Source organism: Thunnus albacares, chromosome 7, assembly GCF_914725855.1.
Source record: "Thunnus albacares chromosome 7, fThuAlb1.1, whole genome shotgun sequence".
Classification (NCBI taxonomy): domain Eukaryota; kingdom Metazoa; phylum Chordata; class Actinopteri; order Scombriformes; family Scombridae; genus Thunnus; species Thunnus albacares.
Genome location: NC_058112.1, coordinates 9,685,717 through 9,700,785, shown reverse-complemented (window position 1 = coordinate 9,700,785; position 15,069 = coordinate 9,685,717). Strand labels below are relative to the sequence as shown.

The window sequence follows — 15,069 nt, the reverse complement described above, 5'->3', positions numbered from 1 at the left end:
AACTTCTAGTTAGTACACTTTTAAATTACCGTGTAGTATTTTGGCATCTGATAAATTCACAGATTTGTTGCTTAAACCAGATTTCCTGGGTGTCTCATGTCTGACGGTAAATGAACCACCATGCCCTCCACCTACGCACCACCTACACAGTCCCCTGTATTGTTTTAACAATGGCAGCAGGCCTGTTTTCTGTTGAATACCTGCTGAGTACCTTTGGAGCTATGGAACCGTTGTTTGGGAATGTCAGGACCTTGACACAACAGGCTGACTTCAAAGAACCAGAGCTGACAAAACCAAACACTTTGTCACCTCCTGTCTCCTGTTAAATGTTGCATTTAAGCACAGTGCAGACTACAGCTGATGGCCAGCAGACTGATGACATACTTAGAGTACAATCTGAGAATATGTCTGATTTATTAAGAAATGAAATGCGCACTGTTCAGTTTAGCTTAACTTCGGTCTTTGCTTTGAAATCACTGATTCAGTAGACTGAACAGTTTGTCAAAGAGCTTACTCGCTCCACCTTTTTTTGACGCCATTGCCGAAAAACGTATGTATTAATCAGTAGTGCAGCTTTCCCACCTTTCAACACAGCCAGTTATGTTTGTTGGAACACACTACCAAGCCAGAGGTATTGGTGCCCATGAACCACCTGTTAGCCCAGTATATCACAGCATTTAAGGGGAGCGTCTTCAGAGTTTCACTTACATTTTGGAAAGTAGCAGTTCCTCTTCAGTAGCAGTTCCCCCTCATATCTGTCTGTGTGTTTTACCTCCAAGGCTGCACACCATCTGCTTCATGTTTTCTCCATTTTAAGACTCCTCTCTCCGCCATCAGCGACCACACTGGTCAGAGACTATTTTTCTTTTCTTTTCAGAGCTACCAGGTTGAATTTTAACTTCTGTTTCTGTCTGTCTATGTGCATGTATATGGTGGTGCATGTTTATTTAGGAAGAGAATGGGACCGCTGGGATGTCAGCTGAAGCAGGAAGCTCCACTTTATATGAGGAAGTTGATGATGTGGTTTCCTCAGGGCTAGCAGTGGAGGTATGAGAGGCACTTATGCACTGGGTGGCCTCCCATCTCCTGTGCTTAATGATCATCACCCACATAGCCAGCCAGCTAGGCCAAGGCAAAAGGTCTCTGTCTGTCTGGACAGAGCTTGGTTCAGGAAAGATCTGTCCACAGTCCATTCCTCACTTCCCCCCTTCTCTTCTCCAATACGCCTTTCCACAAGCCCAGCCACCTGTCCCACCTGGCCCTGACATTGACACTATAATAAAACTCAGCTGAAAGTTGAAACTAGCCTTCCAGTTGTGAAGTGAGCTATTTTTAGTGTGTGTCACTGTTCTTCCTTTCCTTCATGGTCGTGCAGCTCATTTAGAGCAACCTGTAGTCATTCTTCCTGTTTGCATGTTTTCATGAGCAAATGGTGTCCGCACCTGGAGGCTCTAACTGTTTGAATGTGTCAAAATGCTAGTTAAGGCAGGTGTGGAGGACACAACTTTGCACTCTGACTCGAACAGACATGTTGTAAATTAGGATGGACTAATCAGGCAAAAAAGCCAACAAGTTCTTGTTTTGATGCGTCAGTCAGATGCGTTTGGCTGCAACTCAAATATCTTGATGCTTTCCTCTGATGATCAGATGAACGGTACATCCTGAGGATGCGAGGGCGTTTTCCTGTGGTATTATGGCTCTGTGTGCATGTTTGTCATGTGGCAGGAGGTGGTTACGTGTGGGGGAGGAGGGTGTTGTCAGATGATGGCTCCTGGAGGAACCATGTGTGAGCTGAAAGTGGGAGGGGAGTGGGGGAGGAAGAAATAAAGAAAGAAGCAAAGGAGAGGAAGAGAGGAGCCTTTACACTACAAACAGGCCTCCCTTCCCCCTCCAGCTAACCCTGCACACGTCCTCCAACTGTTGGTGATACAGACCCCAGTGGAGCTGTTAACGGCAGTGGCATGGAAAGTGTCTGCTCTGAGGGTAGCCAGGAGGCCAACCCCCTGATACTACAGGCTCTGTGGATCTGCCACAACCTTGGAGCTGCTGATACAAACGCTGCTGCACTGCATATGACAACCCCCCCCCTCCCTCTCTCTCTCTCACACACACACACACAGTGTTGGCCACACACACACGCACACATACTCACCATTTATCTCCATTTTCTCTCTCTCTGCAGATATGGATTGAGACTCATGATGGGACCATTAGTGTCCACTGAGAAAAACACATTTCACTTTTATCTGCAAATGCAGATGGTCTGCTCTGCCTTGAAGTCTGTTGGGTGTTTGGGTTCTTTTAACATTAGTTTAGCCTTGATATCTTGATCTCAAACCCTCTCCTCCTGTCAGTTGATTCATTTCTCATGTCTCATAACATTTCCAATCCTGGTTCTCACATCAAACAAAGACGTAGCATTGTCCCCCCCCAGGGGAAACCCATCTTCAGCTTTGCGTCATTGTACCCCTTTCACACAGCAGACGTGTGTCTACTGAATACACATTTGACCCATCGTGGGCCCATTCTTATGAGACAGCAGACTCAGGTTAATCTCTGGTTGTTGCTTTGAGCAGAGACTCTAGTCTGCAGTTTAATTTCATACACTTAATTGCAAAGAATAACACAAAATAACATTGTGTTTTCTATTTCTCTCTTTCTTTTCTTTTCTCTCTTTTCGGGAAGTTTGTTAAATGAGGTTTAAAGCAAGGCAGCATCCAAAGTGTGTTCAATCCAACATGGGAGGAAGGGCGTGATGGCAGTTGGATTGATACATGATGAACCCCTCTGATAGACCACTGCTGCGGGTTTGACCTGCGTCAGTGTCGGCCTGAAATGGGGAGTTACCTGCAGGGTCAGAAATGTATGAGAGCAATGGCTGAGACAAGCATTTTTATAATTTATTTGGGCCAGTATTTGAGCTTTATCTATAGAGAAAAGGTGAACTCTTGAGGGGAAAAGATGCCCCTTTGATGTTTCAAGTACAATGTACCATGTCACAGAAGAGAGACTGGTTATCGAAAGCCTTCTAGCTTTAACTAGGTAGTTCAGACTCTACAACCAGGTGGTTGCTATCGGGTTCATCTGAATTATTCCATGATTCATTCCGTTATTTTATATTAAAGTCCACCTCCACTCAAAAATATGTTTTTCTTCTTGTTCCTACAGTTGGATGTTTGGGCTTGACTGTGCAGAATGACGTATGTGCAGAGTTTGACACTAGAAGGCTGTTTTCACATTCATCTGCTGAAAATGGAAAGTTTCACTGTGCTCATTGAAAATCTAAGATAAAGGGGCAGCCTACGAGCAGGATTTGTTACATCACAAATAGTTTGGCGCCAATCCTCGTCCAATATTTAATATATACAAGTGTGATGTGGAAACTTGAAGCCTCCAGAACACAAAAACTGAGAATGGACTTTACAATGAAGTAGGAAACATCTTGTGTCCTACTTTACTACAAGGAAAACTTAAGAAATCAACAAGCATATTTATAGATTCTGGAAAGAGTAGATGTCATTTTAAGAATTTTATTTTTGTGGAAAAACCATATCAGACACAAATTATTAGTCAAAGTAGAGTATTTTATATGCTTCTTAAAACATGTCTGGAGTGGATCTTTAAGTTTGAGGAAATAAGAAGCAGACCACTACTTTATCTTTTTTGACAGCATCCAAGCCTACTTGACTTTGACAACGTGCACAGGTGTGCTTTGTGGACTGGATCATAGGGTACTTTACACAACCCCACCTTCTCATTGTCTACATTGTCTAAAGGCAAGACTTGGGGTCAGCACAAGAAATATTCATTGTTTCATGCATACAGTACACAGTGTAAAACCACTACACTAGCAGTTTTTGCCAATGAAACCATTCTATATATTCTTATAAAACTGACAAATTTCAAAATTACAACTTTCCTGATGTATATACCAGTTTGTTGCCAGCCATTTCTAACCCTTTCTGAAACATAAGCCCACTGCATTAAATCAGTCACACTTGTCATATTAAACTGATACATATATTTTGTTTCTATAAAAATTCTTGCTGTATATTGCTTGATAGATAACGCAACCTAAGAAATATGGAAGTATGCTCAAGGAAATTCCCCTAAAAGCTACTGATGAGTGAAAATTTAATAGTAAAAATAAAATAAGTCATGTAGGCCTGCCCACGTTGATATTATGTGGGAGGCACCAGAACGATTAAGAAATAACTTAATTTTGCAACTTAGGTTATTCTTTAACTTTCATTTTTGTAACATTGACCATTGGTTCAGCCTAAGCTAAATCTAGGAGTTTCTAAAGATGAATTGCCTGTCCTTTGACCTTAAAACATCTGAAGTCACATGATAATAAAGCTTTTAGCTTTTGTGCTTTTTCAGAAAGCCCTGTTTCCACATCCACGACAATTCTAGACTGCCATTTGGAGACCTATTTAAGTGTAGCTAAAATGTCTAAAGGAACAAGAACATACTGTATCTGTTATAAGTTTATTTGCATGAGGTTGGATGTTTACATCTATAATAGACCTCACCTTTAGCATATTACACTACGGCTGTCTGGTAAGAGTAAACATGTCCTTTCAATACATGCAAACTTTGCCGCAATTTTGACATTACTTAACAACATTAAAGTAGTATGGATACAAAGAGCAGGACTTCAGTTCTATCAGTGGTGTGTGTGTGTGTGACAAGTGACATAAGGTTAAAAGAATATTAAGGCATTGCATATATGAATGACAGTATCTTTACTGGGAAAATTCAGGCATTTTATTCTGTTAATGTTAGTGAAGTTAAATTAGGTGTGACAGGGCCTTAGGAGAGAGAGAAAAGGACAAGCGTCAAGCTGTGTCATCACCACAGGTGTTACTTCTCGCACTGTTTTCCGTTTCTATTGAATAGATGAGACAGCGCCTCGAACAATTCAAGTTGTGTTGTTTTCAGTGGAGATTTTTAAATATGTCTAGTCTAATGCTACTTTGCTTTTCCCACCATGCCAATAAGTAATTTTGGGAGAATCTGCAAATCACATTCTCCGTTACTGTAAAGAGTCCTCAGCTGGAGCCAACAACTGGCAGGAGAGGGAAACATATGTGGAGGAGAGGAGAGACCAGGAAGACGGAGAGGGGAACAGAGTGGGGTAGTGAGTGGAGCAAGGGTGTTGTCGGGGGAATAATAGAATGCCTCAGAGGCCCTCATAGACACTGGGCAGCAGGGCAGGGGGAGGAAAATGGTGTGGAAGGAAGGAATACGAGGTTAAGCCAGTGAGAAAGGCAGAGAGAGAAACAGCAGGGGAGACGGGTGAGAGAAGAAGTGGCAAATACCTTCAGGGTGAATTGCTGATTGCAAGCCGGCCTACAGATGGACTGTGGTGATGACACACCTTTTGACTAAAGCCTTGACTCAACCTCCAATCTTTGTCCCGGTGTGTGAATACGAATAGCCTGTTTTGTTCACTGCAGTAGTTTAGTGATAAATCTGACAGTTAAGCTCTATGATTTACACTCTTTATAGCTTATCACTTATCCAGCTCTCTTATCTTTGAATCCCATTGATCATTAATGTGAAGCAGCCAAAGTACTGCACCTTGTGTATTCTGTTGAGACACGTGTAGGAATGATGTCAGTAAAAGTGTGTGTGTTTTCATCTGTTGTTGAAGATGTTTGCCAAAGGTTGTGGCTTGTGTCCTTGTAGTGTACAAGCTTGTTGGCTCCTTTTTTGTGTGCGCTTATAAAGGGGAAAGGTTCCCACAGGACACATCCAGCTGCAGCGAGTGTCCCTCACAGCCCTTCATCAAGTGGAGTGTTTGTTAGCACCGGGCCACAGAAGGATTGGCTGGCTGGATAGATGGCTGAAGAAAGGGCACGCACACCACATTAATTCCCCTTCCCTCTGCCATCTGAGATGCCGTGTGGCACTTCAAAGGTGGAGCAGTGTGGTGCTAATCCCGGGGCTGTTCTGCTCAGCTTGGCTGTAGCAAGCCCTCCACTCTGCTGTGCCGCTCTCAACTCTGCACTCTTCCCCTGGCCACGGCCCCCAGCTTTTTCGAAGTGTGATCAAAGTGCAGTTTGTCTCTGATGGATGGGCTCACTCTGGCCCAGAGGCTGCCTGACAGGGGACCAGGAAGTGGAAGGGAGCGTGACACAGGATCTCTCAGGATCCTGTGCACATGCGCTTGTAGACACAGAGATACACACATACACACACACACACAATCCTACTATCCTCTTAATGATCAGAGCTCATGGCTACGACAGAGCTCTCCAGCTGGATGACATGCGTACATGTGAACAAGCCATGACACATGTGCTAGCTTGAACAACTGTTCAGTCCCTGGGGAAGACTGTTTGTTATTAAAGCTTTGAAGCCCTTTGCTTAGACTGTATGTACAATATACAGTATCGCAGTTTAGGTAGATAGTTAATGTAGGTATCCCAGACTTTGATATGCCCACTCTTGCTCTTCTTCAGTGAAAAGTATAACCAGGTGATCACACTTGCCAGTGAGATATCAGTAGTCTAAGCCATGATCACTTTGACTGAGAGTGTGAACAAGCAATACAGCAGCTGTATCTAATCTGAATCTATATCTGCGGTATCTTACTATCTAACTGTCTGTATTGACCACCCAGCCATCAGCATGCGGAAATTGTTTTCTCCTCTGAAAATGTAAAGTCACAAACGGTAAAACCCGGTTGCTCTTCAACTGTTGTTTGACAGGACACAACAGGAAATTGATCTTTCTTCAATTTCTTGTGATGCAAGTTACCAGCCAATGTAAGAGGCGCTTTCACTACCTACTAGCCTGGAATATCTTCTGATCCCTCGTCATTTTAACAGTATTTTGTGAAAGTCTGCTCTTGTTTGCTTTGTTACCTTGACAATTCAGCAAATCGTCATTGATAAATGTGAGATGTCTTGCGACCTTAAGACTTAAAATGTCATCTGATGTGCTCCTGGCCTTACTCCAATGCACACATAAAATCCCCTAATCTCATGTCTTCCCGTTTCAGTCTTGTTGTTGAATTATTCTTAAAATCCATTAGAATCTGTCTCATTTTGACAATGTGAGCATGGTGATCTGTAGGCTTCTAAATTGGTCATTAAAATGTGTTCATAAAACTTAATGAACTGTGTTTCTTTGAATCATGGGACTTGGTTTTTATCTCCTATCACCAAACCTGCTTTCCTATAGTACTGTTCTATAGTACCGTGAGTCAGAAGCAGGAGCAGTCTGTCTTGACTTTCCCCTCATACACTCTTTCCTTTTCCAACCTCAAGCAGAAGTACTCATCTTATCCTGTTTTTCAACTTCTTTCTCAACCTCCTTTCTGTCCCTCCCCTCCTCCCCTTCTGTTTTTCATCGCTCTGACTTGTTGGCTCCTGGTTTCCGTCGCTCTCCGTGGCTAGGAGGTGTGTACGCTGACCTTTTGTGACCTCTGAACTCAACCAGGTTCCTTTTTAGAGAGAGGCAGACTGAGGAGAGACGAGTGAGTGCACAATAATTAAACGTGCCTTCTCTACCTTGAGATATATCTGTGAGGAGAGGATATACAGACTAGAGCAGTAGCAAGAGCAATACAAAGAAAGGATTGGATCTGTTGTTAGTGAGAGAGCACAGACTAGGAGGGACAAGGAGTGGTCAGCTGCAGGCAGTCATGTTCTTTTTCTGAAGAGCAACTGGTTGGGTTTCAGCCTTGAAGGAGCTGCTTTGCATTCTGCGAAAGGGGGCTTTAAGTGAAATGGACACTTGGCTGATGGAGCACTTTGCATTTGCATTTCTGCCCTCTCAGCCTCCTGTTCCCTCTTTCTTTCCGCTCCTGTTCTACTCCAGAGCCTTTGGGTATCTTTGGGTAGAGAGGTGCATGCTGGGAAGCCGTGTGGGGTGCTGTGCCTTAGTTGGTCAGCAGAGCAGAGGAGAGGAGGGGGCATGGCTGTGTTGCAGCTCCAGGCCCCTGCTGCCTGCCATCTCTCCTTGGTGCTTTCAGGTCTTTTAGAGTTTGCTCTGCCGGTTACTGCCGCTTCATAAAACCTCAATGGCTGAAACACAATGCCAGGCAGGAGAGGGGTCATGGCTGAACTTGAACCTCAGCTCCAGCCAAACAACCACTGGCAAAGCACGAAGCCCGAATCGGACAACTTGCAAATTCCAGTCATCCCTCCCGCTGTCTACCTCTGCCAGCTTTACATCACCTGATACCAACACTATCAAGTTGTGCTCTAATGAGAAATCATTGCTATAATATCTTATTATTTTGATACATCATCTCACAGCTAATATATAGCCTTTCTTTAATTACTTAATGATGCAAACAAATGTCACACAAACATCAACTTTTTTTTTCTTCATGTTTTTGCTTTATTGAAGTTATTTGAAACTCTTTTGGTTCCATCATTATGAAACTGAGCTGTGGAACCTTTGCACCTATATCTTAAGTCTGTTAAGTAAAAGTATTTGCAGAGTTCCTCACTTGTACATTGTGTGATGTTTACACCCTACTCTCTTCTTTGTTGTGTGTGTCTAGGAGTTGGAGAAAGCCCTGTCAGAACAGGACTTGGACTTCCTTGGGGACCTCATCGCATGTCTGTTGCAGGGATGTTACCAGCGCACTGACATCACGTAAGTTTTAAATCCAAAGACATTCTATGATATTGACAAAGTCTGTTAAAATAAATGCAACATACTGTCTGTTTTATTGTGATGGCATCCACAACAGATATAAAGGTTTTGAGTTGTGGTTGAAGGAGAAGTTGTACAAAACTGGAAACACAGGGGCACATAAAAATGCAACTATGGCAGATGACTAATTCCAAAAGACACCAAAATGTAGTATCTCACAATTCAGTCTAAATATAATTGAGTTTCAAGGTTTCAGTACAGGAAAGGCAATTTCATTTGAAAGAAGTGTCAACCACTACAACAAAACATTCTTCTCCACCTTCATAAAACCGTTCACACAGGAAGCATGACCCAAGATACCAATGCAGCATTGATATGATACCAATGCAGCAATGATATGATACCTATGTTTTAGTACTGATACTAGAATGACTCAGTCTCGATACCTTTCTGTGAGAAATATGAAATTTTTTATGAAATTTTTTTTTTTCTACAAAATATCTTTTTCATTTAAGAAAATAAGCTAAGGTTCTACATGTTGTCCAAACATAAGCAGCTCTATAAGAACTTTGCCTAAATCAGAATTAAAAAATATATATATCATGAACTATCTGATCAAGAATAAATGAACAAGATTACAAAACTGCCCAGACATGGTTACCAAGAGAGTTTTGGTATCCATTGTTAGGTATACATTTTGGTTGGCAAAAAGAGTATTTAGATTGAATATCCAGTCTTATTCTCAAACATACCAAAATCTATTTTGTTTTTTGTATACTGCCCCAGTATTGTGTCCCAAAGTTTCTTTACTGTTGCAAAGTTTCTTGCCCTTCATGCCTTAGATACTGCATACTTACATTGAAAAAGAATTAATTTGGCCTGGATTATTTTGGGTTAAGCAAATAAGCAAATATTATCTGCATTATACTGCTTCTTGGGCTTAAATACAGAACATAACTAACTGGTGTGGGAAAACTAAGTTTTAGAGACTTAGATCTGCCAAAAATGAAACAGTGAGTGGAAGCCTCTCTGGCACCATGGAAAAGAATCAATCAACATTTTTTCAGTTTGATCTGTAGATGCTAAGATAAAACCAGTATTTCCATCTACTTCAACTTAGTCATACCACCCCGGAGGCTTCGTAGGAAATGAGTCACCAGAGCAAAAAATGACTTGCTGAGCAGTCAGAATTTACTCACCAAGGTTTGACTCAAAGTGTGTGGTGAAATCATGTTTTACCACTATTTGTATATATAAAAACAGCATAGCCACTGAAACTTTTCTCTCCTTCATACTCAAATAATAGGAGAAAGTGAGTATGAAGCAGAGGTTGTCATTCATATCCACAGATGTGTTTAATGTGTCGTGGGGTTTCCCCCTCTGTACACCTCTTACTCTAGCCCATCATCAGCAAGTAGAATAGTGGTACCAGTGAACTGACAAGCAGAGAGGCAGGAATGATCCAGTTTTTCCACCCAGGCAGCCGGTAACAGGAGGACAACCTGCTTTATTGGACTGGACAGGCGCTGGCATCCTGGGGGCGGCTGCTCAGCACTGGCCTTTCACAGAGCTGCCCTTTTCATCCGCACGCGTTAAACGCTCTGCCGGAGCGGGGGAAAGGAGGGAGGGAGGATGTTGGAGAGAACGAGGGACAGAAAAGAGGAGAGAGATGGGGTGGTGAGGAGGGGGGAGCCTGCAGCTGTGTGAAAAGTGCACACTGCTCTTTCAAGATAAGCCATTTTTTTCTGTCCCTCTTTCTCTGCGCTGTTGCATAGATGCTCACCCCTGCCCCAAGCCTCTTGTTCTGTTCATCTGAGTTGGAACTGAAAGGTACAGATTAATCGGCTAGACCTGAACCGGAACCAACATTTATTTACCAGCGCCCACTCATTGCAGAGATACAACCCCACTCCCATTGAAAAAAAAAAACTAGTCTTTTTTTTTTTTTTTCAGCCCCACCTCCTCCGTCTCTTCAGCCACTATGGTAGTTTGAACTGTTTGTTACCAAAGCTATGTATTACAATGGTGTGCTAGTCGATATTGATACATGTTGCATTGGTTTTACAAATTGCACTTTTAAGAACAGCATTTGCACTTGAATTGGTTGCATTTATCTATACTGACAGATCTCAATCAACTAGAAAACTTGTGTCTATATTGGGGGTTTTGTGGGTTATTGTTTGTAAAATAAAAATCTTATTGGAGTTCTTAAGCATGACTACAGAATTTATGTTTCTTAGGACTTCTTGATCAGGTAAAAATATATATCTAAAACAGTCAAATTAATGATTATAAGGTAGAAGAATCAAAATGTAATTGACTTGAACTAGTCACTAAACGTTCTTGGAAACTAAAGTCCTTTTGTAATCAAATTTTACATCACTTTTATTTATATAGCTTATCAAGAGCATGTTTTAAATTACATTACAGTGAGTTGGCCTACCGAGATCTAACTGAGGTAATAACAATGCCATAAAACCACATGATAAACCAAAAGTCACATGTAGGAATGACATGACCTTATCCACATAGTCTATCCTTACCTATTCAACAACACCAACCTGTGATCCTCACAGAAAATCCACACTAAGAAAAAAATGGAACAAGATCTTAATTGGGGCAAATTACACACAGCTTTTAAGTTTAAATTTGAAGATTTCTCAGCTAAGCTGTCATATACCAAATAACCTGTCGCTATTATTTTAAAAGATTTTATCTGGTGTAAAAGATGTTTTCATAGTATTGAATTTTTTTCTTTTTTATATGGTGGTGAACAACATATAGTACTTGTATCTTTTACTCTCTGTTTCCCGCTCTTATGCTCGGTGCTTTAGCCCCCAGGCATTCAGCAGTTACCTGGATGACATCATCAGCTACAGGTGGGAACTGGAAGAGGGGAAGCCCAACCCACTTCGAGAGGGCCCCTTTGAGAATCTCCCCCCTCGCACTCAGGTGGAGCTGCTGCACCGGCTCTGCGACTACCGTTTGGATGCTGCTGATGTCTTTGACCTGCTCAAGGTACACCACTCATGGGGATCGGTTCAAAAGAATCAGGAAGCATATATGTAAAGCATGTAAAGGGTTATGTCCGTCTGACAAAAGACGCTTTCAGGTGGAGCGAGTAAACCAATCACAAGACTCCACTGATGACATATTTGAATTTGTGGCTTGTTTACAGTTGCCTTTCCAGTGCTTTCATGGGTGATTTGTCTTGCAAACTTGTTGAATATTAAATGGATTACAACACCAGCACCAGACCAAAGCAGCTCCTCGCCCACCATGTTCCTGAAAATAATAAGAGATGTACATCTGGCCTTGCCCCATCTTCTTTTTCTTTTGTTGAGTTTTATGGCAGTTGGCATCCATAAGTGTTGACTATGACTACCATCTGCTGGACTGTCCCTTGCCCCATCTATTCTGGCATTGCCATGGCATGTGTGAAAAGGCGCAAGACGGAATTGTCCCTGAATGTAGCTGCATGTGTGAACAGTGAAAATCACTAGCGGTGCCTGAGAGGTTATCCCAGTAATTTACCAGGAACCATGTGTGAAAGAGGCTTAACTGAATTTACAAGTAATGTAGCTTATCCTTTGCACCTCTTAGTGTTATCTCAGTATTAGCAAACACAAGTACTGGAATACACTAAGGTGTGATGATTAATAACTCGACAGTTCTACCCCCATGTCGTAAGTCTGTTTATAATTTCATGGAATACACTTTACTGTTTTCCTGTGAGATAAGAATTTTTAAAATACTGTATCTTACTCAATTTATGAAAGCACTCAGTAAGATACTGAAAGTGCTTCATGTCTCTATATGATTCACTGCTATGTAGGCTCAAAGGACTGAATGACATCATCCACTAATGACTGATGATTTAAAAAAGACAGTCCTACACATGATTTAAGAAATGTAATGTTCCCACCCCCACCCCCACCCCCACCCCCCATCAGGGACTGGATGCAGACAGCCTGAGGGTGGAACCGCTGGGGCAGGATGGAAATGGAGCCCTCTACTGGTATTTTTATGGCACTCGTATGTACAAAGAAGAGCCAGTCAAGAGGAAAGCGGAGAAGATCAGGTAAATACCAATGACCACTATATATCTTCTTTGTCAGTCCAGTACACCAAGAATGAATGTTGTGTTATTTGTCATGTATGTTTTTCTGTGCTTAATTGATGTGTGTGCTAAGTGTGTTATTGCAGTAGTGGTTTGACACTTGTTTATGGCCCTGTTAAAGGTTAATTACAGAGGTCCTCCATTGCTAATTACCCTCATTATAAGGCTATAATTTTAAAGAGTTCTTTTCTGTTTCATGTTGTCTTTCTTACAGTGAAACTCCTGAGCTAACTTTACCAGAGAAAAAGAAAAGGGGAAGACCACCAAAGAAGAGAAAATTGGAAGACCCTCAGCTAAGGTGATAAACATCTTTGTTGTCTGTGCCAACAGCCCATTGCCTACATGTAGTGATGTGTGTAGTTTTGCATGTGTTGCACAGATGTACTGGTTATGTCAAAAGAAAACATGCATTTAACTGTCACAGCAGTTGCCATGACTGTTTGCTCTGTGAGTGTATAGGTATTAGTGAATGTCTGTACACTCATGTATAAACAAACAAAACATGGTAACGACTGTTCCTCAGGCCTGGTTAACTTTTACATAAGACTTGTGTGTTTCAAAGATGTGCAGAAAGTTAATGAACTACACATTGTTGTAGAATATAACTCCCTGTTTAACAGCGATCCATGTGTCCAATCATACATACACACGAGTCTAATTTAGTGTCCAAAAATCTTTATAATCATGGAAACATAATTAACTGCTGTTCTTTGTGGGAATGTTATAGATCTTTTTATGTGAATAGTATGTTTTTGTCTTTCAGTGAGGTGGAAAGTGAAGTGAAAACGGATAGTAGCCTGGATGATCTACCTCCCAGCAAAGGTGATAGGATCTCATTAATAAAATCCATTCATTTTTATGTTGACTACAATTAGAAATCTGTTTGTTTGTGTTTAATTTAAGTTTTAATCACTAGTTTTACTGATCAATTTGTCTCTACTCATTTTCCTTCAATTCAATAAGCCAGTGTCTGTCCTCTTTGCTTCTACCAGGCTGTAAGCGGGGCGCTTGGTCCCTTGTGTGTGATACAGAAGAACAGTGGGTCAGTCTGGCAGAAAGCATCAAGGACAAAACCTCCCAACAGGACCGCCACCTGTACCGTGTCATCAGCCAGAATTTTCTGCCCGAGATCAGCAGCATGATTGAGCACAAGGTCAGATACCAAAGAGATAATACCATTAGCTCCCATTTCTCTCTTTTGGTATGCAGTAGATTTTGCAATATGAAAGTAATTTTACACAAAATGAAGTCGATATCAATTTGTGTGAGACTGCTCTTGTTTGAACAGTTTTTGTCAGTCACTAAGGTAGAGACACTACCCAGAGCAATGTGACTATACACCAGCTCATACCAGCAAGTTCAACATGGTAGATGTGCCTGTGTTGACATCTGAAAACGCAAAGTGAATTTTTGTGTTCTTGCAGATTTGACGACTGGAGTGTTTATACAGTATGTGTTTATTCAACACAAACAGCCAATATACTGACTGTACAGCTGCATCCGTCAACTTTCTTAATATAATCTTAGACTTGGAAGTCTCACTACCCAGTGGTAGTGAAAAAAACATTGCAGCAGACAACAATGAATACCGCTAACCCCCTTTATTACTTAATTTTAAAGTTCCTATGTGATCCTTGGTGGTAATATCAAGAAAAGGGACAGGTAAGAGCTAACAGGTTAGCATGTTGGATGGTACTCTGTGAGTTTGGCACTGTTAGCAACCCTGTTCACCTTACAGATTTTCATTTTATTCAGTGCTGATATAAGAAATAATTGAATAATGGAGCTTTAAAGATTCAGGTCAATCCCTATTCAGCTGCTTTCATGTTCTGGCACAGATCACTGTCCTCCTCCAGGAGTTGTTTTTGAGATTCCGGACACTTTACATGGGCCAGCTGCAGAACAGGTGGAATGAAGGGAAGCTGGTCTGTGCTTGCCCTTAATTCTGCACACCAGCTTGGTAATGAAGTTGGCCCCAGGCCTTTAAAGTGAACTTGACTGTAGAGAACTATGCTCTAATGTTAGCTTAATAGAATGTGCTTAGGTTCTGTGGTAAGCTTCTTTGAGCTTGGCCATGCCTTGGGTCATGCTCATTTGTCATTATCTTCCTTGAAACTTAGTGTTTAGTACCTAAGGGAGAGATTTTAAACATATTTTTTAACCCGTTCATAGGAAGCATGAGTCAAAGCCATAACCTCCCACTCAATTTTCCTTCCAATGTCATTCTATAGTTTACAATGGAATACATTGAATGCTACATCTAGTCAAAACTAGAGTATTTTTTTTTTTTCACCCGTTTGTATAAAGATGGAAGGATCTATCTACTCCTA

The 15,069-nt window shown here is 41.5% G+C and overlaps 1 protein-coding gene across 1 annotated transcript in view; it reads left to right on the top strand.

Annotated features, from left to right (window-relative positions):
* LOC122985988 (cat eye syndrome critical region protein 2) overlaps positions 1-15,069 on the top strand; it is a 40,901-nt gene that overhangs the window by 11,569 nt on the left and 14,263 nt on the right. The window contains exons 2-7 of the mRNA XM_044357032.1: positions 8,525-8,619; positions 11,454-11,637; positions 12,573-12,700; positions 12,954-13,037; positions 13,503-13,561; positions 13,732-13,892. Of these exons, the coding sequence (XP_044212967.1) occupies positions 8,525-8,619; positions 11,454-11,637; positions 12,573-12,700; positions 12,954-13,037; positions 13,503-13,561; positions 13,732-13,892 (711 nt within the window). The remainder of the gene's footprint in view (positions 1-8,524; positions 8,620-11,453; positions 11,638-12,572; positions 12,701-12,953; positions 13,038-13,502; positions 13,562-13,731; positions 13,893-15,069) is intronic.